The 23,803-nt window shown below is 55.4% G+C and overlaps 4 protein-coding genes across 4 annotated transcripts; 2 read left to right on the forward strand and 2 right to left on the reverse strand.

Moving 5' to 3' along the window:
• Nucleotides 1-1,090, reverse strand: CSUI_010285 (uncharacterized protein). Its single transcript, XM_068070390.1, has one exon. The coding sequence runs from the start codon at nt 980-982 to the stop codon at nt 617-619; it is 366 nt and encodes a 121-aa protein (XP_067917631.1). The 5' UTR covers nt 983-1,090; the 3' UTR covers nt 1-616.
• Nucleotides 1,091-1,224: 134 nt separating this feature from the next.
• On the forward strand, nt 1,225-5,968 carry CSUI_010286 (gnat family protein). The gene has a single exon (XM_068070391.1). It carries the CDS (start codon nt 2,258-2,260, stop codon nt 4,724-4,726), a length of 2,469 nt encoding a protein of 822 aa, XP_067917632.1. The 5' UTR covers nt 1,225-2,257; the 3' UTR covers nt 4,727-5,968.
• Nucleotides 5,969-8,557: 2,589 nt separating this feature from the next.
• Nucleotides 8,558-21,140, forward strand: CSUI_010287 (replication protein a 70 kda dna-binding; the record flags this gene model as incomplete). The annotated part of the gene is made up of 17 exons (XM_068070392.1): nt 8,558-10,090; nt 10,496-10,648; nt 11,418-11,586; nt 12,221-12,317; nt 12,723-12,861; nt 13,499-13,571; nt 14,440-14,552; nt 15,482-15,577; nt 16,274-16,385; nt 16,684-16,825; nt 17,372-17,535; nt 18,121-18,227; nt 18,705-18,830; nt 19,353-19,425; nt 19,923-20,036; nt 20,615-20,677; nt 21,018-21,140. Coding segments are annotated over exons 1-17 (1,980 nt in total), but the record flags the coding sequence as incomplete, so codon positions are not given.
• Nucleotides 20,758-23,800, reverse strand: CSUI_010288 (uncharacterized protein). The gene has a single exon (XM_068070393.1). The coding sequence runs from the start codon at nt 21,508-21,510 to the stop codon at nt 20,986-20,988; it is 525 nt and encodes a 174-aa protein (XP_067917634.1). The 5' UTR covers nt 21,511-23,800; the 3' UTR covers nt 20,758-20,985.
• Between the last annotated feature and the right edge of the window lie 3 nt (nt 23,801-23,803).

The following is a 23,803-nucleotide window of genomic DNA, read 5'->3' on the forward strand; positions in this document are numbered from 1 at the left end:
GGCAGAGAGACGACAGGAGAACGAGGTCGAGGCAAAACCACAGGCCATCCGGGGAAAAACAGATGAGCCTCCCTACAACGTGCAGCCCAGCCAAGCCGCCAGAAAGAGGACGCAAGGAAGGAAAAGAAAAACGTCGTTAGGGGCAACTCTTCGGGCAGGAGAGTCGAGAATCAGTACATCCCCACGGTCCCGTCAATATGTTCCGTGCAGAAAAAAAAACGAGAGCTGCGGGCAACAAAGAAAGGCCGCCGCGATCAGTCCAAACAAAAGAGTCTGGGATCAAAAGGATGCTTCGGCACGGCAGAGATCGAGCACACACGAGAACTTGGCGAGCGCCCTGCAGCTCATCTCGCCACAGGTGTTGGACCGCTGGCAACGCAGGTCCCGCCTAGTCGGCGTTCGGGGACAGGGAGGAGACGGTGTGGCGAGGCGCAAGTCCGCGGCCTGCACGATTTTCCTCACATGGCGAGAAAGATGGCACTTCGGGGAGAAATACTGATGCCCATGAAACTACGGTGTAGGGAAGAAACAAAATGAAAAAAAGCCGTGGGCAAAAGGCGCCGGTCCACGGGAGTTCGCGTTCCGCCGTGGTACCCGGCTACAACAGCCGCTTCGGTTACCCTCGGCGACGTCGCCGTTCGAACCCGTTCAGTTTGGCTGGCCAGCACAGCGAGGCGCGACAAAGAAATGTACCCGATCCGACAAATTCAACAAAGGAACCGAAGGACACCAGCATTCGAGAGAATTCTGACCGCTGGTGTCCGGTTGGCCTGCGTCTCCGTGGGCCAGCTGAGCCAAGCGCCGGAATGGCTCCAATGAACGACGCGTGTGCGTAGGCGACTTCGCTAGTCCCCTGGGTCGTAGGGCACACCTGTGGTACTTTAGGTCCCGGACTGGCATGACGCCTGGCAGGACTGTCTCTACAGAAAAGTAGACCGCGGTCAAGAGGAAGGTAAGTATCCATGGAACTTCCGAGCAGCATCGTTTTTGCAGTATGACCTCTTTCACCACGTACGAAGGCCCAGGGCCGGAATAAGCCTCGGCTTATACGTAGACTTGCAAGCTACTTTTTCGAAGAGGAAGCGAAGTGCCGTCCGGACTTGCACAGAGCTTAAGGGGCGTTGAGGGGAGGCTCTGACTTCCCGCTCTCGTCTCCTCACTCGGAAGTACGGAAAGCGGAGTCACCACCGTAATGGCTTGTGTCATGCAAGTATCGCGCCACCAACGCCTTCTTCGCGAGGCTCCCCTTAGCTGTCTTCTAGCGTTCTCCCGGTGACAAGGTGTCCGACGCAACTGGTAACGGTGCACAATGCCTCAGCTCGATATACAAGCTGAAATATGGTTGAATGGCCCAGTTCGGTACAGCACTTGTGGTGGAAACTCACGTCACGCGGCCGTACACAGCACAGGACACGCCTTCCCGTGTGCCGGTGTGCTGTTCCTAGACAAGGCCTCCCTTTTCGCAAGCTTCTCGTATGCTCTTCGGTCACGGGACGACGCTCTGAAAACAGGTTTTTGTTCTGATGTGAGGAGAAAGTTATCCAAGTCACTGCCAAGTACATTGTTCAAGGCGAAGTGTCTTTCTTTCTTCATCTTCTCGTGCTGCTGTCCGCTCTCCGTCCTAGAAACCCGCGCCCTTTGTCCGGCCCTCGGACAAATCCAATCTACCCCCGAATACCTCTCTCCCCAGCTCCTTTTCTTGTCTTTGCACGCCGTTCTGTCGGTGGCTGAAGAGAAAGACTGATTTTTGAGGGACCAGTCGCCATTGGGGGGCACTGTTTTGTTGAGCGCTCCTCTATGACTCCGCCCTGGAGTCACACCTTGCGATGACCGGCCTCGAGCGACCCAGCATGAGTGTTCGTAAACCATATTGCCGCCTTACCCGTGTCACGGCGTCCAGATTCCTTGGCGGTTCGTATCACAGCTGTCGGGCAGACGGCGACGAAGAACCCGCACAGTGGCTGCGGGGGGGGCGTTACCCCAGAACGCTGTACCCTTACTGGCCTTTTCACTCTTACGGTTGCATTCTAGTTTTGCCGGCTTCAGTCCCCAGTTTCGTCAGTAGTTTTGTCCTTAGGTCCCCGTTTCTTTGCGGCCGACGTGCACGAAACGGCTTCACTTCGCGCATACCAATTTGGTCAGGACGCACGAAGCGATGTATCCACCTACGTACGCAGGTGTTCTTTCACATGCTGGATAGCGGTTACTGCCCCTTGCCTCCTTCAGTAACCTGTACTTGAGGAGTGGCGTGGCGGCAATGGCGGGACGTTCTAGTGGTTCGTTCTGTTGCCAATCCGGAGCTGTGCGTACGACTGGCGCCGGTGTTCCTGAGGAGGGCTTAGATTGTGCCCGCCCTTGGGCACGGGGAAGCTTCTCAGTTCGTCAAGATGCTCAGGCGCTCCGTTCCTACCACAGCCGGCAGCCGTGTCTATTTTCGTCCTCTTCGTCCGCTATTCCTCCGTCAAGTGCTTCGCGACCCCTGCTAACGGCACCTGTTCATAAAGCGGCTAGCGACTTCGACTTGTCTCAGCTATCGCTTTCCTCTCTTACCTTCAGGCCTGTGAAACCTTCCGACTACAGGCAACTGCAGCAACTCCATGAGGAACTTTTCCCTTTCAAGTACGAGCACACTTTCTATGATTTCGTCTGTGTCGGTAGTTGCTTCTCTCTAGCTGCTGTCCTGTCAAAAAAGAACCTGCAAAGACTTCCCCGTATCAGTCCGGTCGAAACGGAGCTCCCGTGCTCTTCGAGCCTAGGGTCTCTACTACCGAGCCATTCCTCGTATGAAAGCGTCTCCGTTGGGAACGGGGCAAGGGTACCCGGGGAGGGACGAGAAGTACCGGTTTCCAAGCGCACTTGCTTCGTCACTCAAGCAGCAGGGCCGCCATGTCAAGTTGATTCAGCACACGTAACCAGTCCGGGGCACGTAGGCGGTGGAATGCGTGTGTCTTCGCCTTCTCAGGGCTGTGGCGGACAAGCGAGGGCAACGGATACAAATATCCAGGCAGGATACCCGGCAAGTGAGGGTTGGAGCGCAGGGACGGGACAGCTTGGCGGTCGTAGGCATTCAGGACAAGAGGAGAAAGAAGGGGTCTCCCCAACAAGTGACTGCGGGGTACGCGCTCCGAACAAGATGGAAGAGATGGCTGTTTTCACGGGGGGAGACACGCGATCGGAGAGAGGAGGAGAACGGCTGGGGGGTCACATGGGTGCCAGCGGGACAGTTTCAGGGGCAAGCGCGCTCTCTGCTGCTAGCCACCAGGAAGCAGCACACCACCAACAGGAAGTTCCAAAGAGCACAAGGGGCGGCCAAGGATTTCCTGGAGGCTCAACTGAAAGGGGAGAACGAGTCGGCGTCGTCTCAGATGCAAAGTCTTCGCATAGCCGCAGTAAGGAGGGATTCCTGCATCGGCAAACTGCTTCGGCTCGACTCCCGTCCCACGCACCCGACGGCCCTACTGAATCCGAAGCGAGAGCTCCGAGGTCGGTCCCGCCGGGAGAGCAAGAGGAAGAAGAAGAAGACGAAGAGTACCTTGTTGGCATCATTACAGTATCTCAGAAAGTCCATCATATAGGGTCCCACGAAGCGACGTGCGTGCGCAAGTGGTTTCGGTGGAAGCGGGAATGCGCTCGGATGGGAACTGAGCACCAAGCAGAAACGGCTGCTCCCGATGCCGAGAGAATGACAAGCAGAGGCGAGAGAACTTCGGTGTGTTGTGGGCATGCAGTGGGTTCACAGGGGAGAGGCCCATCCTCGGGAACCTCTTGGCGGCTGAGTAGCATGCTAACAGAGCGACTCCATTCCAACACCAGTGGCTCTACGTCGCGTAGTAACAAGATGCACGAGGAGTGGGATAACGACAACGAAACGGGGGATAGTGGCATTCGAGAGCGGGGACAGACGCCGTGCACCACATGGGTGGAGGCAGGCCCACAAGCGAGCACCGGAGCGAGGCGGGCTTCCTCCAGTGAACGCAACATGGGTTTCGAAGCCGATGTATATCGGTCAAGTGCGGCAGCGAAAAACGAGAAAGACCTTTCACTTGAGGAGAGTTCGCCGCGAAGCGCGTCCGCTGGCTTGAGTTTCCCCCATCTTCAGTCGGACGAGGCAGTCGCCGATTTGGCATACATCCTTACTCTTGGCGTTGCGGAGGAGTTTCGGCAGAAGGGACTAGCACAGGAGCTCGTGCAACGGACTTTGGCGTACTATTCGTGTCCGTGCGTGAACTCACGCCCTACAGATGCCATTTTCCTCCACGTCGTTGACTACAACCGTGCTGCCCTCCATTTCTACGAGAAGCAACATTTCGAGCGCCTGGACCACATTCGCGATTTCTACCAGATACATGGCTGCCTGCACGGCGCCCTATTGTATGCGTACGATTTGTCCCAGTTCACCCCGTGTTGTGGGTGCGGTATGGGGGCCGCCGGACGGTTTGGCCTGAGGAGCAGAGTGGCAGGACACAGTCACGGACGTGGTAGCAGTGCAGTACTGTGGAGTCTTGCTGGGGTACAGCATGCGTTCCGGAAGGTGGGCGAGACTCTGGGGCATTTCTGGAATCCTCACCACCTTGGGCTGCATCACCACAAGGACGATCGGGATGAGCAAACGGCTTATGAGCACAGACTGCACGAACGGCGTGCACGAAGTCCTTCCCCAGGGGTTGCGCATAGCGTTGTGGGGGAGGTTCCCAACAAGGCGGGACAGAGAAATGGTGGTTGGTAGAAAGGATTCGGAACCAGGGATGCGTTCAGGGTGGTGTAGTGTACAGGGCCTCGGCGTTGCGAGAGCGGGCGCAGGGATGTGGGCAGGATGGCACACGGGGAGCTCTATCCATGTGTCAGTGGCCCCCATCTTATGACATAGCCTTTGCGCGCAGAGCACGGCTCGGACGGACCGAGATCATGTTGGGAATTTTCTGAGACACCTTTCGTCTGAGGATCTCCAACCCTCATGCACTGGAGGCACGGCCATTTTGCCACTCCGGTTGTGTCACCACACTGTGTAGCTGGTGGCTGGTATAGTCTGGTTTAACAGTGTGTTTGCGGCTTGGAGACTTTGAGGTGGTTGACAGTCACGACCAGTGCAGTCACAAACTGCCTTGCCTGGGTAGCGGCTTCGCTCTCGTGTTTGTAAGACATCAGAGAGCGCTCAGGCAGCCGCGACGGGAGCCGTTTTAGGTTCGTGTCGGACAGTTCTCTCATGGCGAATCACGCAGCCGTGTGCACTCATTCATATGCAGACTCAGTTCTTGTTTTGGTGCCCTCGCAAAAAGGGAAGACCACGGGCTGTAGTCGGACACTGTTTTTCTGGGGGACCTGTAGCTTTTCGGCAGGTGTGGATCGTGGCGACGGCGACGCACTTGAGCTTTACCTTGTCTCGCCAAGGCCGACAGAAGCCGCTAAACGAGGCTGATTTGAGACGGGCTGGGAAGCTGCCTCTTTGGGTCTCCACGATTCGGAGTATGTAACAGACCTGGGTTATGGAGTAGAGCTTACGGGTGAAACCCGTAACTGCCGTTTCGACGGGCGTCAATGTGCACAGCGCACTGTGTTTTGTCTGCGGCGTGGCTGACCGGGTGAGTGTGCCGTTCCTAGCGAGGGAGGCTATGGGGTGCATCCATGCAGTATGAACAAGTAGGCTTGTCGCCTGTCGCCCTTGCTGTTCGGCCGGTTGGACACGTCACCGTAGGCCCGTGGCCTCAAGTTTCATTCGCGGCTGTAGATGAGCAAACATATGTCCGTTTTTCTAACGCATGTAGTGCATGTTCTCACGTGCGCTTGGGTGTATACATCACTGCTGAGAGGTTTCGTCTGCACTAGGCGCAGGCGGCTTACCTCGCACTGTGTCAGTTCCTCTGACAGCAGTGCGAGACGAAACCCGGCAAAGAGAACGAACAGCTTGGTGCCGAAGTGCGTGCGTGTATGTGGCCCCGAGTCAATAGCATCGACGCGACTGTCAGTTGTCTCTCTCGGGTTTTATGTTGTATTGGCGCGACCAGTCAGCTTCCGAGGGCTGTGCACAGCTCGATCTAAAGAACGGAAGACTGCTTCTTGCAAGCCGATTTTCTTGCAGCGCATCTTGTTGTCTCGCGCGCGCTCCAACCTGTGCCTGCCCAGGCGGTTCTAAGGTGGGCCCGACTCGTCGCGTACAGAGTACGCAGACCCACAGGCCGGCAACACGACGCACAACACTTCCGGACACATCTAGGCCTGCTGCCCGTCAGTGTGGCTGGCCATCAGCCAAGGGGGACACACTCGACTCTTTCTCTTTTCACAGCATACTACAAAGTCTTTCCGCCGTACTCTGTGTACAGCGCGGGCTACGGGGAGTGCTCTGCCCTGGGCGCCACTATGAGGCGTGACTGCAAAACGAAACGACAGGCTACACGATCAAGTCGGTTCACCGGAGCCGCCCTGCGGGGCAGTGACTAGTGTCGACTAAGGCGACCGCGAGTAGTCCGTTGACGCCCAGCTGCTGTGTGAGTCCTCTGTCCACCCGAGCTGGAATCTTCACCAGGCCGGGAGCCGTCCTAGAAACGGTCGGAATGCGGCAGGAATAGATTGATCATGGGTACTTTTTCCATACAGGGTCGTCGCGTGTTACGTCAGCTACGGTATGCGCACAAGACAGCGGTATGCCCAAGCTGTCCCACCACGACGACGGAAGCCGCTCACGCCGGAGCGGGAGTGGTGCTCGAGACTACTTCCGACTGAGGCTGTAAATGCCAGTGTATCCTACCGCTTGTGTTAACAAGGCAGCTCGGGCGTTGTGACACTTCTGCGCACTGTGTGTCTTTTTCCTATTTCCCGGCTGCTTCTGTACTAGCCGTTCTAACTCGCCGGCTTCCTGTTTCAGTCCAGCTTTGAACGCGCCAGGTTTGCGACCAGACCATCGCCTTTATTCGCATGGGCATCATTCGTTTCATAGTGGTAGTTAGATCAGCATGAAGCCATGTGTGGAAGAGAAAGCCTGGTGAAGAGCAGCGCGTCGCGAGACAGTCGGAAGGGAAACATGCCTGGGGTAGGTAGAAATTTTTGAGGTTGTAGAGCGGCTAAGTTTGAGGTGTGTTTTAATATCGCAGAAGAGTGGTGGAGGGCGACCTTGTGCAGTCGTTTAGAAAAAGCGTAGACCGGAGTTCAGCAGAGGTGGCGGATCCCACTCGAAACAAGAGATTAAGATTAACGAACCTGAGCGGGTTGGGTATGCGACGGAATGACGTTTCCTGATGGATGGTACTCGGGAAAATTTGCCGGGGGTCCCACGAAGGGGGGTGCGTGGCATAAGCCCCGGGGGAGGTGTATGGTAGCTGCTGCCTGGCCCGAGTTGTCAAAGTGATGAAGCGCTAATGCTCGTGAACGCTAGCGGGCAGGTCGCAGTCAAAAAGCTGCAGTTCAACTGGGACTTTTATGGACCACTGATATAGTGCGACGCCCATGTTTGAGAAGTCGAAAGACGCGAGCGAAGTCTAAGCAAGAACCGCGATCTACTATCATAGTGCAAAGTGTGCCGAGGTGATGAGCCTTGCCTTTACGAGTGTATGTGAAGCGTGCACAGTATGTGGCGAAAACCGCAAAGCCGGAGCCGTGGAAGAAGAGAGAGGCATCTGATTGGAGCGAACGGAAAGTGTGTAAACTACACAGAACGCATCGCTGTACAGGAGGTCGCCGTCCGAAGGAGAAGAAAACACAGAAGTGTGACCGAATTGAAACGACAGTACGGCTTAACAAACTGAGTCCGGTGCTCGACCTACCTACCAGGGCACGGCGTCGTGAGCGCGGGCTCACACAAAGCGATGCTGACGCGTGGACGGTGGAATAGCTGCACGTGAGAGGAAACGATGCTGGACAGCCCCGAATAGCGTGAGCTGGTTAAGTGAGTATCCACCTTGTTACGTGTATGAGAAATGTGTCAGCAGAACCTTCAGTGGCGGGTCGAAACTTCTGTCCGTCTTCATTGAGGTGAAGGGGCGTATACCGCCCGTCGACCGGCGGGCTTGTTAAGCATGTGGTAAGCGGGGGAGTAAGAGATAGCGAGCTGTCTCAGTGGCGGTCGACACGTCCGAACTGCTTTTGTTGTCTGATGCTATTGTTTCCGAGCGATGAGGCAGACTCCTGTCCCCAGCAGCTGCTCGCGTAGAACACTATTCTCTTCTCTGCTATCAGTCGGTGAGTCGGTTCTCGCAGCTCGTGTTAAGAACAGGCGGTGGGCGTTACGTCCCCGTGGCTGCCCGGGGACCTCCTCAAGGTCTTACGCTTTGCTGTGTGCAGCCGAAAGAAACGTCACGATACAGGTAGCATGCCCACGCAATGGGATGTAAGTGCTGCAGAGAGAGGACTTCCCGGAGAGATCCTGCCTCATTTTTTCCTTCATGCTCTTCACCCAGGACACGTCATGTATTTAAGAAGTTTCTCTGTATGCGCTTGGAGTGGTAACTTGTCACCAGAATCTTTTTTTTTTTCCTTCTGCCTCGCTGAACTGCCTCTTTCCAGGTTTTTCTCAACGAAGATCAGTGAAATCACAGGCGGTGGTCGCGTCGGTTCCGTCGTGAACGTGGTTGGCTTGTTGCTTCGATCTCCCGACAAAGACTGTTGTCTCGAAGGCAAGACTCCTTATTGGTGTGTGCAGCCAGTCTCGTTGTAAATGCGACAAGACAGCGCGCACCATGGTCACCTGTCCGGAGCCTTCTGCGGTCAGGGCGGGCTACCATGGGCATCCAAAAAAGACGGCAGGAAGCGACTGCCTTAGTGTCCGGCCAAGCCAAGACGTGTGTCGTGCCCCTACTGGGTGTCGTCCAGTAGAGAGAAGGAACGAGACACGTCTCTCTCGTTCTCATCATGGGCTGGCGCATGCGCTTCTCCGAGATAATCTGTCACTCTATGAAGTGGTCAATGCAAAACAAGTGACAACGACTCCATCTACTGTCTTTGCTACCCGGTTCGCCGAGAAAAAACAGAGATTGACTAGTTTTACGGCAGCGTAGCTAAGACTAGAAGCTCATCAGTGTGGCTAAACTCACCGAATGCGCACATGGCTCAACATCTGGAAGGCCTTGTTTGCGCACACGGGTCAACAGCTGAGATGCCTTGTTCTCCCGATTGACTCTTTTGTTCAGCTTCTGCTGGGAGCGGGTTCAGGTGTGCAGCTGGCTACTCTTTCTTGGTCAAGGTCTTGTATTCTCTCGTTCTGAGACGCAGATGCATCCGTTGGATGCTCACATCGGGTTCGTTCAGTCTGTCCGACGTGACCGGTTCACTGCTGGGAGAAGACACCCCGCAGGCCTCTAATCGGGATGTCGGTGCCGCCTGGGAGGATTGCGTTGTGATCAGTCCTTCTTCAGCTAATAAAGATCTTCGCTGTAAACTCTGCTTTTTTGATATATCTGGGATGTTGTGCTAAGCGCTGACGACGGACAGGAGCTTTACTCTAGAGGTAATGTAGCATGTTGGCGTTTCCGAATATACCTGGTCTCCAGGGCTTCATTGGTGTTGCCACTTTTTTTTCCTCAGGTTTTGACCAGGCCCTTTCCATGCTGCGTCCTTGTCAATCCTGTTGGGAAGCGTGGCAATGTGTTTTCTCCTCCAAACGCGATATCTCCATCCCAACATGTTTACTCCGGGATGCTTTCAGGGTCTAGCTCCGTTACTCAAGGTAACTTCGGTGTGTGGAGGCGGCTAACACCGCCGCTCCGGGCCCAGCAGTGTGTGCTGACAAGGTGACTGGCGGGGGAAACCACTTGCTCTCTATCTGGATTCCTGCCGGACATATTCGAAACGATACATGTTTTGACTGCCCTGTCTGGACCTGGGTGTCCAAGGTGGGTCCATTCAGCCTACTGCTTTCATCTCGTAGGGTAGATACCCAACTTCTATAGCGCAGAATGGCGAAGTCAAATTCCACTGATCCAGCCCTACATCTGTCAGCCAGCGGCCGAAATCCGAGATCGTATCACTAATGGCGCCAGACTTGCAGGATGAGATCCAAGATTTCTACGGGATTCTGGGATGTGCTGGCGTCGGGAGGCACGTGGGAAGGACCCGCTGTCCTTGCTGCCCTCAGCGCCACACGTGCAGGCTCAGAAAATATGCTGTAAGTCGGAACTCCGCGTGTGCATTCGCGCACTTGTGTGGAAACGTTGGCGGGTTTCGTGTCCGTGCACCCGTCCTTGTGGCGCTGAGCTTGGCCTTCTGCTGATCTCGTCGGCGTCCACTGCTTTCTTGCCAGATCCATCGTTGCTCGTGCAGAGCGCGGGCTTGGCACGGAGCACTGATATTCCCAGTTTTGGTGTTTCTGCTCCCTTAGTTAATAAGATTCTTTAGCGAACAAAGAAATTCACACATACAGGGAGAATAATCACTTGGTGACCCACTAGCAGGGTATGTAGTGGGCCGTGCGCATCCACCGTCAGCTTAAGTGAGTGACTGTTTCCGTGCGAGAGGTTCTTTTCTCAGTGTGTCTGAAACAAGGCGAGTATTCATATATGCGGCATTTCAGCGTGCTGGCAACGGATGGAAGCCGAGATGGATCAGGAGCCCTCCAGTACGGTCGAATCTTCGGCAGGTTCAGTGCGGAGCTCGTTTCGAAAGAGAATAGCCAGAAGGGAAAACGTCTCTTTGTAGTACAGAGGTACACGACCCGCGTCCTCCGGTGAGATGCGCCCTGGCAGACGGCGACACCCGCCTCCAAGCGCCGCGTTCTCTGCTGCGACCGCTTCACCTGCGGCAGACTGACCGCAGACATACCCGTATGCTCGTGTATCCGCTTCCGCTGTGCCCCCTGTACGCCCGTGGCGTCCGGCGCGGCCTTCAGCGGGAGCAAGTGTGTGACCTGTACTGCAACCGGATTACATATTCAATCTTGTCGTCGTCTCCATACTGTCAAACGGTGCGACAATATGATACTATGAATCCTTCTATATGGACTTGAGTATCACACTGGGGGTCTGTCCCTTTTGCTTCGCATTCGCAGTGTTTCGGGTTCGCCTCCAGGAAAGTCCTTTGTTCGGCTAGGTAGTGGGCAGGAACGAGCTATTACGGACATGAAAAGGAATGTGTCTCTTCTGGGGACGCAAGACTGTCACCCGCTACATTCAAGCTGCGTGCGTTGTGAGTCTGTTTTCATACAGTGGCCACCGAAGGTGATCATATCGTTTCCCATCCACAACAAGAACCAGGCTGGGAATAGGTTCAAACGGCAGCCGTTCTGGTTAGCTATCCATGTGACAATCTATCTATAAATATACTTACGGCGAGAAGGGAAGTGTGTTTCAAGGTTGTACAGTGGGTTAGTTTCAATGCCCAAGGCAGAGCACTCTGAACTCTCTTTGCTTCAGGGATGCGGTCTAGGTGCGGAAAAAAGTAGACACCGAAACCGTCAGCAAGTGTAGCCGTTTCACAAACTCCTCTTCCTGCTTCAGAGACAAGAAGTGCTTGTTCGCGTTATCCCTTCAAGTCCTCCCGGACGTCTTGGAATTGCCACGCTCTCCATCGGCTCGGTGCTTTGCACCACATCCTACATTGGGTAGCACCGCCACTGCTGACAGCGGAGAAGAACCGTCTAGGAGACCGCCGTCGGCACCTGCCGCTGTCAACAATGGACAGGCAACGCAGGCAAGGAGAACTGGGGGCAGTCTGTTCCTCCGTCTGCCATAGCCACTGTGCATAGTGGCTGTCGTGTGGCTATCGTCTTTGCTGCCTCGTGGGCCCGTCCGGCGCGGTCCAGAGTAGTCACTACCCTCTGCAGGTCATGCACGACATCGAGTAGTCACCAGCTGTCACATCTCTGGCGGGACTATGTGGGCGTGTTGCTTTGAGTCGGAGCTTAGTGTTCATGGACCGCGGCACGGCTGGATTCGCATTTCAGACGGATGTTTGTACTTAGGGCACAAGTTTGAGGTCCCGACGCCAGAACGCTGATTCCGGCAGGTGTGCATCGCCTGAGAGGCCGTTCCCTGGTCATGATGCTTTCGTGCTGATTGGAGCAGACCGAGTCAGGACACTACGTAGCAGTTGTGGTCGTGAGGGCAGATCAGGGGAGCCTGTCAGGTCACATGCGAAACAACTCGAGTGGCTGAGAACTACAAGCAAAGCGTCAATGCAGATAGGCTTAATACAGGGGTATAACAACTCACCACAGGATGTCCTGCCGGGGCGCGGATAAGGTCTGCAAATACCTGCCGATTTTGGAACAGCTCCGAGTGGGTCAATGCGAGCTCTTCAGGGAAACGACGGCGCCATCGAGTGTGAAGGAAAGAAGCCGGACCAAGTGCCGCTCAGGGGTTCCAAGAACCCGAGAGCGACCAAACGTCCTCGCGGTGGTAAGCACGTAGAGCACCGCGCTTAAACATGAGTTGCATAGCGCAGCAAGATTGCCTATACAAGAGGAAGACTATCCGACACTTCGTCTCACGGTGTTTAACTCGGCGGTTTCCCACTGGCTTCCATCTCCCCCTTTTCTTGCCAGGTAATCTCGCGAAATTTCCGTGCTTTCTTTTGTCTTAGCGTAAGGAACTGGTGCCGCGGGCCTGCCTTATTTCCTGTTGACGTGCCTACGGTGGGCCGTTCCTGATGTGTCGATCTATGTTCATGCTCGTTCATAAGTTCGTTCTTGCTAGTCCAGTTAAGTGCTCTCGCGGTACATGCAGACAGTGCAGGAAAGGGGGGTCTGAAAAAGGCTGTACAGATGCCTCGGAAGTCCTCGATTTGTCGTTGCTCGCCGGCAGCCGCCACGTCCTCGGCATCTTACCAGTATAGCAAGCCCGGCGCCATCGCGCGTCTGCAGGCAGGCAGGGCGCCGGTCGCCATCAAAGACATCAACCCATACACCCAGGACTGGGTCATGAGGGGACGCGTCGCAGATAAGTAAGTTTGGCGGAGCGCGTCTGTTGTGATCAGCTCCTTGTCACACCATTACATTCGGGGCTGGAACACGCACGGCTCTCTGTCCCTGGGTTGGACCTGCTTCTCTCCCCTGCCTGTCGGAGGAACTTTCCGCCCGACGTTTTCCAAACTTCGGCCTGAGTGACGTACGGGTTCAGTGTCTGACTTTGAGTGGTGACTTGCCTGGCACAAGAGGAGCCGCCTCTCGACAGCAGTGGCGCAGGAAACCTACTAGCGCAGCTACTGCTCGGCGCAGGCCCGCAGAGCGAAAACTTTGGTTTTCGCAAGCGGCCTCGAGAACGTGGGCAGCGGAAAAGCAACCACGGACTTACATCTGTCAGAACAGGGAGGATCGGACCAGTGGCACGGTGGTTGGCACTTCACAGTCTTGGTTTGCTGAACGGTCTCGTGAACGCATCATCCGTTCGTCCTCTAGTAATTCGGCACTCCATTATGCTTGTCTGCCTTCGGTCTCTTACGCCTGAAGAAGGACTAGGTAGCTGGCACCTCCTCATCACTTGGATAGCTGCAATGGTAGCGCCTGACAGTGTCGAGACCCTAGGCTTGAAATCGCAAACCGTAGTATCAATTTTTTTCTTGGAATGAACTGTTCTTGTAGGACGACTCTTCGCTTGTTTGCTAACCAGAGAGGAGAAGGCCAAGTCTTTTCGGCCACCATTATCGACCAGTCGGTGAGTCGCGCACTACGCGCTAATGGGCTGAACTACTAAGTATCCAGTGGGCAACACTCGCCCCCGTCGTCTTCTTTCAGTAGGCCGCTTTTTTATGAGGTTCCAGCTGGTGCGAGCGGTCCGGGACTCGGACATTCTTCTTTCTGAGCAAGACCACAATATTTCTTGGGTCTCCTGTGAAACCCTTCAACTCCTTGCGAATTTCTGAAAGAAAAAGGCTTGTCCCGCATTCCTCGGAAAGAAACGCTAGGACAGAACAGGCTTGCATACTGTACGCTTCTCGATGTCAGCACTATCAGGCTTCATGTTGAGAAGAAGTACTAACAGATAGCCAAATTGCAAAGGGGGCGCGTATGATTTCTTGTATCTCCTCTCGGGCGCCAAGGCTACAGCGGCTCCTTTCTCCGCGTGGCAGTAAGACCTCTATCGCCGTGTGCTGAACCCCGTTTATCCTCCAATAGAAATGAGCCAGGGGGAGACGCTTCGCCCCTATCTGCTGCATTTTCCTCTGTCCAGACGCATGATCTCTTTAACCCGTTCGATAGCTGCCCCCCGGGTGCACGATTAGGTTGCTACTGCAGGTGAATTAGAACGTGGCAGTCGGGCGGATGTGCTCGGACCGTCATCTCGGGCATCTACAACGGGTTTGAGTAGTGGCGCGTCAGTGCTAGTGCTGGCTGAGATCACCTTACAGCATCAGCATTCGCACCGCTCAGAAGCCAAAAGGTCAAAATCAGTTGCAAGCCGGATGGATAGCCCAACATTGCTGGATGTGTGCTGCCTACAAGCGGAATAGAGAGGTTCTTGATGTTGCCTCTCCTCGGCCTTTGTATCCTTTTTGTTATCTCTCCCGCATTTGGTGCTGCAGAACGGGGAAATCAGGGCAACATTCTTTGGACAGCTTGCCGCTCTCTGGCACCCTCGACTGGAGGTCGGCAGAGTATATGAATTCTCCCGCGGAACAGTGGATTTAGCAAACAAGTTAGTCCCGCTCTCGGAGTGGACAGTTTTTGCAGAAGGACAGAGAATAGATCACTTCCTTTCCAAGCCGTGGAAAGTGCAGTGCCGAACATCAGTTGGGCCGTAGTGAATATAAGTCAGAGGTCACTCCAACAACCGAGGGAAACGCAGGTGCACGCACCTGTACACTCGAGTTTGCTTTCGAGGTACGGATCTTGGTCGAGATTCCCTTTCCAACTGGAACTCAGGATGCGAATCCGACTCTACTGGAGTGACTTCACCAAGCCCGCGGGTGTACTGTACCCACGCAACGTGTTACAGAGCCGTAAAGGGTTTTGTGTCAGCTCGGGGGTCGATGAAATCATTCGGTGCACCCCAGGGAGACGTCGATCATTATTCATTCAGCTTTTTGCTTGGGAGAGCGCACATGTTCTGTTGGTTACGGATACCTTTTTCCTAGGGTACACGTTGTAGGCTGCCTGCCTTCATAGCAAGTTGCAGATGCTCAGCTCCCCCGTCCCCACTTCTATCGCCGGCACACTTCCTAGTTCAGCATTATTTCGAAATCGTCAAATCAGTGTTCAAGAGGAATTCCATTGGCTCCGCGGAACGCGCAGGGTGACCTATGAGGCTGGCTGGAGCACAGCCGCGAGAGGCGAGATGCGCTCTCGTGTGCGTCGGATTTGGAAGTGGGCATGTGATACTTGTAGCTGATGAGGAACCTCTTCACACGTCTGACGCACAAAACAACTAAAGAGACGAGAGTGCTATCGTGCGGGTGTCCTAACGCCCGGCGACTCAATGAGATTCTGCGTAGTGCATTCAGTGTTTCTTCCCGGGTTGCTAGCGGCTGCCGCTGTATACGTGGCCGAGCCGGTATCAGAGACATTTGTCCATGTGGTTGGCAACCGATCTACTTGGCGAACTTGCTGCTTCCGTTATGGTGTCAGGCGGTTCAATTCGGCATCCCATGACTACGAGCTCAAATTCGATGATCGGGCTCAGATACACGAGGCAGAAGACGACCTTACAATACCTTCTCAACTGTAAGACTCCGACGTTGTGGCTCGTCCTCAGCATACCCGCTGTATGCTGATATGGCGGTTCCGCAGTTGGTTGTTTCGCTGTGCTCAAGTCTATCGTGGGTGCACTGCAATCAATTTGGACTCAGTTGCTGTACTTTAGAGCGCGCCGGAGAAAAAGGGCCGGAATACAGACTGGTTCGCGTTCTGCTGGACATGAGAGGGCCCCCAGCTTGTCTTTGGTGGGGCTGTGCAAGCCGTGGAGTAAGAAACCGCATGGCGTCTCAGTGGCGGCCTAGTCGTCCAAACTGCTTTGTTCGTTTTAGGCCGTTGTTCCTCAGCGCCGGGGGAGACCACGTCTCTACAGCGGGTGGTTGAGTAGAACCACCGGTCTCGTCTCTACTATCACTCGAAGAGTCAGTTCTCGCAGCTCATGTTATGAACAGACAGTGGGCGTGACGTTGCTCTGGCTGTGCGGGGGTTTCATCAGGTATCACCCTTTGCAGCCAAAAGAAACTCCAGGAAACAGGTACCATGTCCACGCAATGCACGTGCTGCAGAGAGAGGACTTCATGCAGAGATCCTGTGTGACTCTTTTCTTCATGCTCGTCACCCAGTACACATCATACACCGAAGAGGGTTGGTTTTATGTGGTAGAAGTGGTGACCTGTCACGGGAATTATTTTTTGTCCTATGCCTTGTTGAACTGCTTCTTTCCAGGTTTTTTCCAAAGAAGCTCAGTGACATCACAAGCGGCGATAGCGTCGGCTCCGTCGTGGACGTGATTGGCTTTGTTGCTTCGTTCTCCGACACACAAACTGTTGTCTCACGGGTGGGACTCTCCACTTACTGTGTGTGAAGCCAGATTCGTTGCAGAGACGACAAGACAGCGTGGACTGTCGTCACCTCTCCGGATTTTCAGGAGGTCACGGCGGCCGCCGGAGGCATTAAGGAAGCGACTGCTTCTTTCTCCTGTCTAGCGAAGGCGTGTTCCGTAGCTCTCCTGGGTGTGCGGTCTCGAAGAAGGAACCAGACGTGCCTTCGTTGTTTGTGTCTCTCGAAGCTCATGTACATACGCTTGCCTGTGCGCCCCTCCCTCTTCCTGTGTACGCATAAACTCGTTCGGTCAGACAACCAGACAAGACCTCAAACGGAAAGAACTGACGATAGTAGATGACTCGGGCGACGCTGTTGCTGTCACATTGTGGGAGAAGCTTGCTGGAGCCTTGAGCGATGCGGCGTTGTCGGCCAGACCTTTACTGGCCATCAAAGGTACATGCTTGTTGGACAACCTGTGAAGAACACGTCCATGCTCTCTGGCCCTCTTCAGAGTGACCGCTGGAATGCGTATGTCTCCGCGCTCCTTGTCACTATCTGTAGCCAGCTGTTGCAGGTGACATGCTGGACGCAGGCTGTCGCATTGCGCCCGAACCTGCGCGCCCCTGTCTTCAGACACGCCGGGCCAGGATCGACGGTCTGTCGACGGAATTGCTTTCGTGGAATTGTGGCGCTTTTCGTTGGTAGGATGAATGCGGCTACGTACATGAAGGGTTTCCACACACGTCGTAGGGAAGCCGTCCTCCTACAGTTCTTCGGAGTTGCTTGCCGCCGCACACAGGGACTCTTGACGACAGTGGTGGACCTGCTATAGCCGTAGGACAGGCGTAGCGTACCGCGGGAGGGCTTTTCCGAAACTATTCTGTGGTGGCGGCAAGCGCTACAGGGAATTTCGTGTGCATGCAGAGACGAGAGCATCTATATATATTGATGCACCGTCTGTAGTTCTGCTGTGAATGCTGACTCGAGGTGTCCGCATAGCCGAGTACGGAGGCAAGATCTGCTTGAGTTCGACGTCACGCTCTGTCATTCAGCTCGATCCGCAAGGCCTGGCCGCCGCCGAAGCTTTGCGGGACTGGTGGGAGGGTGGAGGCCGATTTACGCATAAGATGCAGGTGAACACGAGCCACAGCTCCGTCACAACGGTGAGGTGATGCGACTGAGAGGCCCGGCGAGCTCCGCCTCCGCTCCGCATCGGAAGCATGCATACGTGACGTAGTTGCGTCTGCGTGGTGCGACTTGCGACACAGATGAGTAGCCAGGGAGGCTTTTCTGTACACGGTGACAGGGACGTGTTGCTGCGGGGAGATAGATAGCAGCTAACACTCTGAGTCAGCGGAGAAAGCCGATAGCCGCTGTCCACCGGGCTTGGTGCCGCAGCACGTGGCTTTTGCCGAGAACAAGAGGGACTGCTTGGCTCCCTGTAGGTCACTTCCCTCGCCGCAGCTGCGCGTCCGTACAGGCATATATGGGTGTCACACCTGGTCGAGGGTCCCTTCAAATTTTTTTTAGAGCATGGACGGGTAGGACGGGGTTCGCTGTTCTAGTGTCTACGAGGCAAGTGCCTGCCTGGCGCGTGCGTAACTCGCGGCTGCCCTCCATGAAAATTGCTCTCATAGTTTAGGTTCGACTTCTACATGGGAGCTGCTGTACGTGGTATCAACGATGGTAGAAAGTACGCTTTTTGAAACCGCTCCGGCTGCATGGTGTTTTTCTTTGTGTCCCCGCAGGATCTGTTAGTGGTGAGGTCGGCAACCCGTGGCCTAACGTCCGGCAGCCTCTACTTCAACTGCGCGGCGGTCGTCTCGGAAATTGACCAGCGCTCGGTAGTATGGCTGTAAGCGCAGGCTTTTTTTGCAAAGAAACAGTCGAAACGGGGTCACTCCCGTATTGCATGCCGGAGGACGGAAAGGCGAAAAGGATACGCGTCCGGCGAAAACTGGTTCACTATTTAGTGAAGGGGGCCTCGTACTCCGGATTTGTATCTGGACATATTTTCCCCTTGGTGGCGCTCTCTCGAGACGCTTCGGTGGCAACGTGTGGGCTGGCTGCCCACACTTTGTCTTTTTCGACTAGGAGCGTATGACGTGTATGGGCAGGCAAGTGAGAACGCCGACCCGAAAGGCGGGTCTTATCCGCGCCTCACCGCAATGCATTTGCGGGGAAAAGCGCGGTGAAAAAGAAAACGGGACAAGATGTGACACGATTGCACGGCTCGTGCCGATAGTACCATTTGAGTTGCCTGACCAGTCGCTGAGTCCTATCTTCGCGCGGAGGAAGCGTCCTATGAATGTTGTCCCCTTGCCGCGCGCAGGGCGTGCCCGGAGTGCAACCGGAAAGTGAGGGAGAACAGAAGCAGAGGCAGCGGTGCCGGGTCCATTGCCGAGGGAAGGACCTGTCGATGTCTGAACTGTAACAGGGACGTTGTTCCACAGCCCCAGTAAGCTCTCCTCTGGGGACCGCCGGCAGAAGGTCCTCGCGAGTACAGGTGACGACATGCGTCTTTCTCGTTCCTTGGGTTCTTCTGCAAGCAATACAAAGCGTCCACTCTGTTAGCAAACTACGTTCGGAAGACGGTGCGTGTCTTACAAGATTTTTTTCATGATGGTGCTTCAGGTCGCGGAGTACGGGTTGCGAGCTTGAAAATTTAGGTCACACGATTGGTGTACCAGGTGGGCGTGGTCCCTTTCCCGTAACTCGGGAGCGGTACCTCGAACCCGCCCGCTGAGAAACAGGCTACTCCACGAGCGTACGGGCTTTACTCACGCGCTCGTGGGCTCGGGCTAGTGGACGCACGCCCCTTCTGTGAGGCTGTAGAGGTCAGCGAAGACACCGGGTGATGTGGATGTGAAGAAGAGAGAGACAGACCAGAGAGTGTAGAGGCAGATCTTTGTGAAGTCTAGGGTATCGTGTTTAGTTGCGGAGACAGCACGCGTGGTTCGCTGTGACGTGGTGCGTGCAGGTGGTCATTGTCTGTCACGCTCGCCGACCCAACTGGTTCCTTACAGTGCACTGCCTTCGGCGAGGGCGCACAGGTACAATCTGTCATTCACAGCTAAGTGCATTATCATGTGCCTGCTGCGCCTTGGCTGAGAGTAATTTACATAAAGGAGAAATGCGCCTGTCCGGCGTGCGCGATGGCGCTTCAGTCCGGGCACTTGGGTAGACCCCTCGCTGAGCTCTCGTTTTAGGTACTCCGGGCGTTACGCCCGGCTTTCCCCCCCTCGCGCGGCCGTGTTGATGCGTGTTGTCGGCCTTCGCTGGCACGAACACGTAGTCTCATAAGTGCCATGTCTACGCGCAGTAGCTCACGCCCGGATTCTCGTTGGATGGGTCCGTGCCCGCGCGCGAGGTGGCCAGCGCTGCTTTCAACACAGGCCCGGGACTGACACGGTCCCGTGTCACTGCCCACTGTGATGTTTGCCCAAATGATTCGCTTCAAGCCATTTTGCGCACTAGACTGTAGCCAAGATGATGGGGGATCGTTGTCGCCGCAGTGGTATAGCCGCTTTTCTGTCGGTGTTGACAACAGGAACTGATGGGTCCGCTGCACATCGACCCACCGACAATCTATATGTTGGAGCGGGGAGGCACCGACACATTCGGTCGCGCGCATGGAGACATTTTCGAGCTTCTGTTGTACCGCGTAAGTCGGAATTTGATACGAGTCTGTCTGACCTAGGCCGGACAGGTGGTAGATGTCCGGTAGGACTGTTCTATTGTCGTCGTGTTCATACGTGTCAGTACCCTGTTACCCCATTTAGGCTCTTTGACTCTGCACAGAGACTTACGCTCTTCTGTTCTCCGCTACGTCTATACTAATTACCTAGTGTATGCCGGATGCCTGGATACAAGGCTGAGCTGCACGAAATGTCAGACGGAGTGTCGCCTTTTTTAAGGTAGCCCTCGAAACGTGGATTTACCGGCAGCTCTGGGGACGCAGATTTCTCAGTCAACAAGAAACGGAACAAGAACAGAAGGGGCGTGCTACTCTTGTGCGAGCACACTGTGTTGCCGGCTCGTTCCTTGGCACTCCCACTTTTTTCCGAACACCAAAACGTGAGTTACCAAAGGGAAAGCAAAGCTGTTGTTGATGTCTCTGTGCTACGGGTGAAGCACGCATTCAACAAAACCAAAAGCGGTTATGGTTCTATCTCTGGATGCAGCACAAGTTATCAGCTTGGTAAGCGTCTCCTCGGTACTTTTTCCTGTCCTCTGCCTCAGGAGGTCAAGGCACGGCTCTGTGTAAGGTGTTACGAGTACTACGGCGAACAGAGAGTCACATGTGTGAGTCTCTCTTGTACACACGGCCTGGAGAGTGAGAGCGGGTTCTGATCTGCGCTTTTCCTTGGCCTCGGGGAGCTTGTGCTTGAAATGTTGTTTACGAACAGTTCGATACATTGTCTGAAGCACAGACGAAGTTCCGAAAGTGTTGCGAATGAGCGGTGGAAGAAAGGGAGAACACGATCAAGTTGTGTTCGGGTGTTTCACTGCCACCGTACCAGTACCGAAAGCAGGGGCCTTGTCTTGACAGCTCGTATTGCCGCTCTTAACTCACCCTAAACTCCGGCGGTGGATTCGTTTCCTGGGGGCAATTAATGCCGGTGTTGTGTTGTATTGGGTTCAGAAAATGGTATCCTGCTCTTGGCTGGAGAGGAGCCTGGGAGCTCATTCGAGCGCACTGCTACGGTGCGTCCGAGATCGGCTCGAGGTAGACGTGGAAAGTACGTCTGTCGACGAGACCGCGACGGGGCGCGCATCCTGACTACTCGATCGTGCCGGGGCCCCACGACTAACCGGGTGCGACTCCTGAAGAGGCCCCACGGCCCACGCAGAACACTTGCGACCTCAAGGCCCTCGTGTAGCCTGTCATACGCGCGAGATCTTGGACGGTACTCGACGTGCGCGGCACGCTGGAAGCTCCCGTGTTCCCCACACTGCGGATCGAATAACATCTTGACCACGTGGTGGTAGTTGTTGAGCGTGTTCCTGAGGCTCGTGCAAGGGAGGAAAAAGTTGGAGCAGTTTCGGCGCTGTCGCAGGCCGCCGGAGTGCACTTGTCGGTAACTGGCGCGCATCCTCGTCGGCTGGCGACGGCGACCTGCCCCCAGTTGGTGCATACCGCCGCTTTGCGACGTAACCACGACGATGCGAGTTGGAGATGGCCTTCGGGTGGCGGTGCGCGATAACAGGCGGGGTACGCGCCACCGTCGTGTATAAACCTTGCAGTGGAGCAGCTGGATATGCTTGTGCGAAGACGCACGAACCTTAAACACTGAGTGCGCTGTTTAGGGTTCCGAAGTGAGGTTGCTCCGAGGCCGGTCCGTCCGTGACTCCTGGCAGCTACCCTCCTACCGAACGGTTTGCCAGGGCAAAAGTCCCCGGCCTAGGACAAGTTTTCCTCGTGAATCTGCTAAAGGCAAGGTTGCTTCGGCGCTCTCGCGTACTTGGGCGCGGCGCCGACCTGTGATCAATGGCATACTGTTATTACTGATTTAAGGCCAAGCCGCCGGACTTCTGTAACAAGCAGTACACAGACCAAGTGCACCGGCCGGACTCTCACCGAATACCCTCGGTGACAGTATTCATTCCACGTTAACGATGATTTCGCTGCCGTCATATCCAGGCGCAGAATGCGGTCAAGCCGGCTGCTGGTCCGCGTTGCTGGCTTGTCCGTTCCGTCCGCGAAGACACATCGAGTGATGGCATCAGATACGCGAGCACATGTTCTTGAAGTGCTGCAACTGCCCAGCCGCTATCCGAATGGTGGGTCAGAAGACCGGCCTCGCCGACTGTCGCTTTGTGTGCGTGCTACCGGAGAGGCGATAGACCTGCCTTATAACAGCTGCTCTGCCTCAGGATGGATTTTCTTCCACTGCGGAGTCACTTGAAAGAAAGCAGGACAGCTGTCATTCTTGACAAGAGACCTCAAAAAGCTCGAAGGGACGTCGGGCAAGAACCCACAGTGGCATGTTACCGATACTAAACACCCCTGGCGGCAGCGATAGCGACAAGGTGGTTGCGAGCTCAAGACACTTCCGGAAAGAGTTCCCATGCCGTATTAGTGTAGCAGACTTGGAGTAACATTGCTGTTTTGGAGCCTGGCGACACGCCGCTGTACAGACGGGACCAAGACTGCTGGGCGGGATGTCCAGGGCGGAGAAAGTGCAAGCGGAGAAGTGAGACAGAGCGCAGTGGTTGTTGACACCTCCCGTTGTAACACGGAGCAGAGGTGCCGAACCCATTCGACAACTTGGGACGTCTTTCAGCTAGCAATGACACGGAAAAGCGGTGTCTCGTGTTTCGTCTGGTTACGCCTTCAAAAGAAAACACGGTTCAGACGAGTGAACTCGGCGCCGCAGAGACCTGCCTCGGTTACGCGTCACGGGCTGGATTAAAAAATGGCCCCCTCGAGCTTTGGAGTGCTTTGCTTCGCGGCTTGCCAAGGCACTCCGGCTTGTAGAGCTTCTGTCATCTTCGTGGAGAACGCGAGTTGGTTTAGCCTAGCAGCCTAGTTGGTGGGCTTCATCTGGAGCAACGAAGGCGCTGTTTGCCGTAGGCCAAGTGCCGCTCCGGTTGCGTAGGTGCCGTATTGCGAAGAGTCGGGCAGACTACAGACTCCTTGCGTCACGGGAATTGGCGCGCTCCCATGTACGAGGGTCGCGTACGGGAGGAACCCCCCGGCAGGAGGCTTCAGCAGTTGGAACATCTGACCCGACGGCCCCATTGCCGGGAGGTTTGGAAGCTGGCCCTGGTGGTGATGCATAGGCTGGTGCTGTTGGAGCAGCTGCGTGCCCGTGTGGGTGGCAATCTCCAAACTCGGCTGTCTTTGAGCGTTCAGGTGCCACATCGCAGGCCACTCGCGACGCGTCCCTGCTGGTCTCTCACCGGAATAGAGGAGACCTTGCGTTGTAGCCTGTGTTTCCTGGTGCTGTAACTCCTGGGGCTGCTGCGCCATTTGGCAGTGCTGAGAGAGGCGTAGGGCCGTCGACAGATCTTGCTGCTGGGTCCTCTGCAGACTTTGCAATGTGATCGGCTTCGGTTGCGTTCCTGTCCCACTCTCTGTAGTCTCTGCTTGTCCCGTTTTCGACTTTAGTTGCGCCTCGCTTTGACACAGTTGGTTGGTCCGGTGTTGTGCGCTGCGCGGAGATCGAGAATTCGCATTTGGGAGGCGGGTAGAGTGCGCCTGCTGGTCGGACGGACTGTTTCGTGCTCCAGCCGCTTCCAGCCAGTAGGCGCCCGTTGCAACGCCGTTGCCGGCTGGAAGAGATCCCCGTCTTTGCCAGTGTGCTTGTATCGCCAGTTGCCCTCGAGCGTCTTGTAAGGCTCTGCCAGCCTTCTTCTCTCCTTGGAAGTCTGGGTCGCGGTTCGGCACTCGAGGCTGACAGGACCGTAGAGTCTGCAGCTGTACGG

The sequence above is a fragment of the Cystoisospora suis genome (assembly GCF_002600585.1).
Source record: "Cystoisospora suis strain Wien I chromosome Unknown contig_7072, whole genome shotgun sequence".
Taxonomy (NCBI): domain Eukaryota; phylum Apicomplexa; class Conoidasida; order Eucoccidiorida; family Sarcocystidae; genus Cystoisospora; species Cystoisospora suis.

Coding starts and splice junctions, on each gene's coding strand:
- CSUI_010285 (XM_068070390.1), bottom strand. CDS start 982: ATGCTGCTCGGAAGTTCCATGGATACTTACCTTCCTCTTGACCGCGGT.
- CSUI_010286 (XM_068070391.1), top strand. CDS start 2,258: ATGGCGGGACGTTCTAGTGGTTCGTTCTGTTGCCAATCCGGAGCTGTG.
- CSUI_010288 (XM_068070393.1), bottom strand. CDS start 21,510: ATGCACCAACTGGGGGCAGGTCGCCGTCGCCAGCCGACGAGGATGCGC.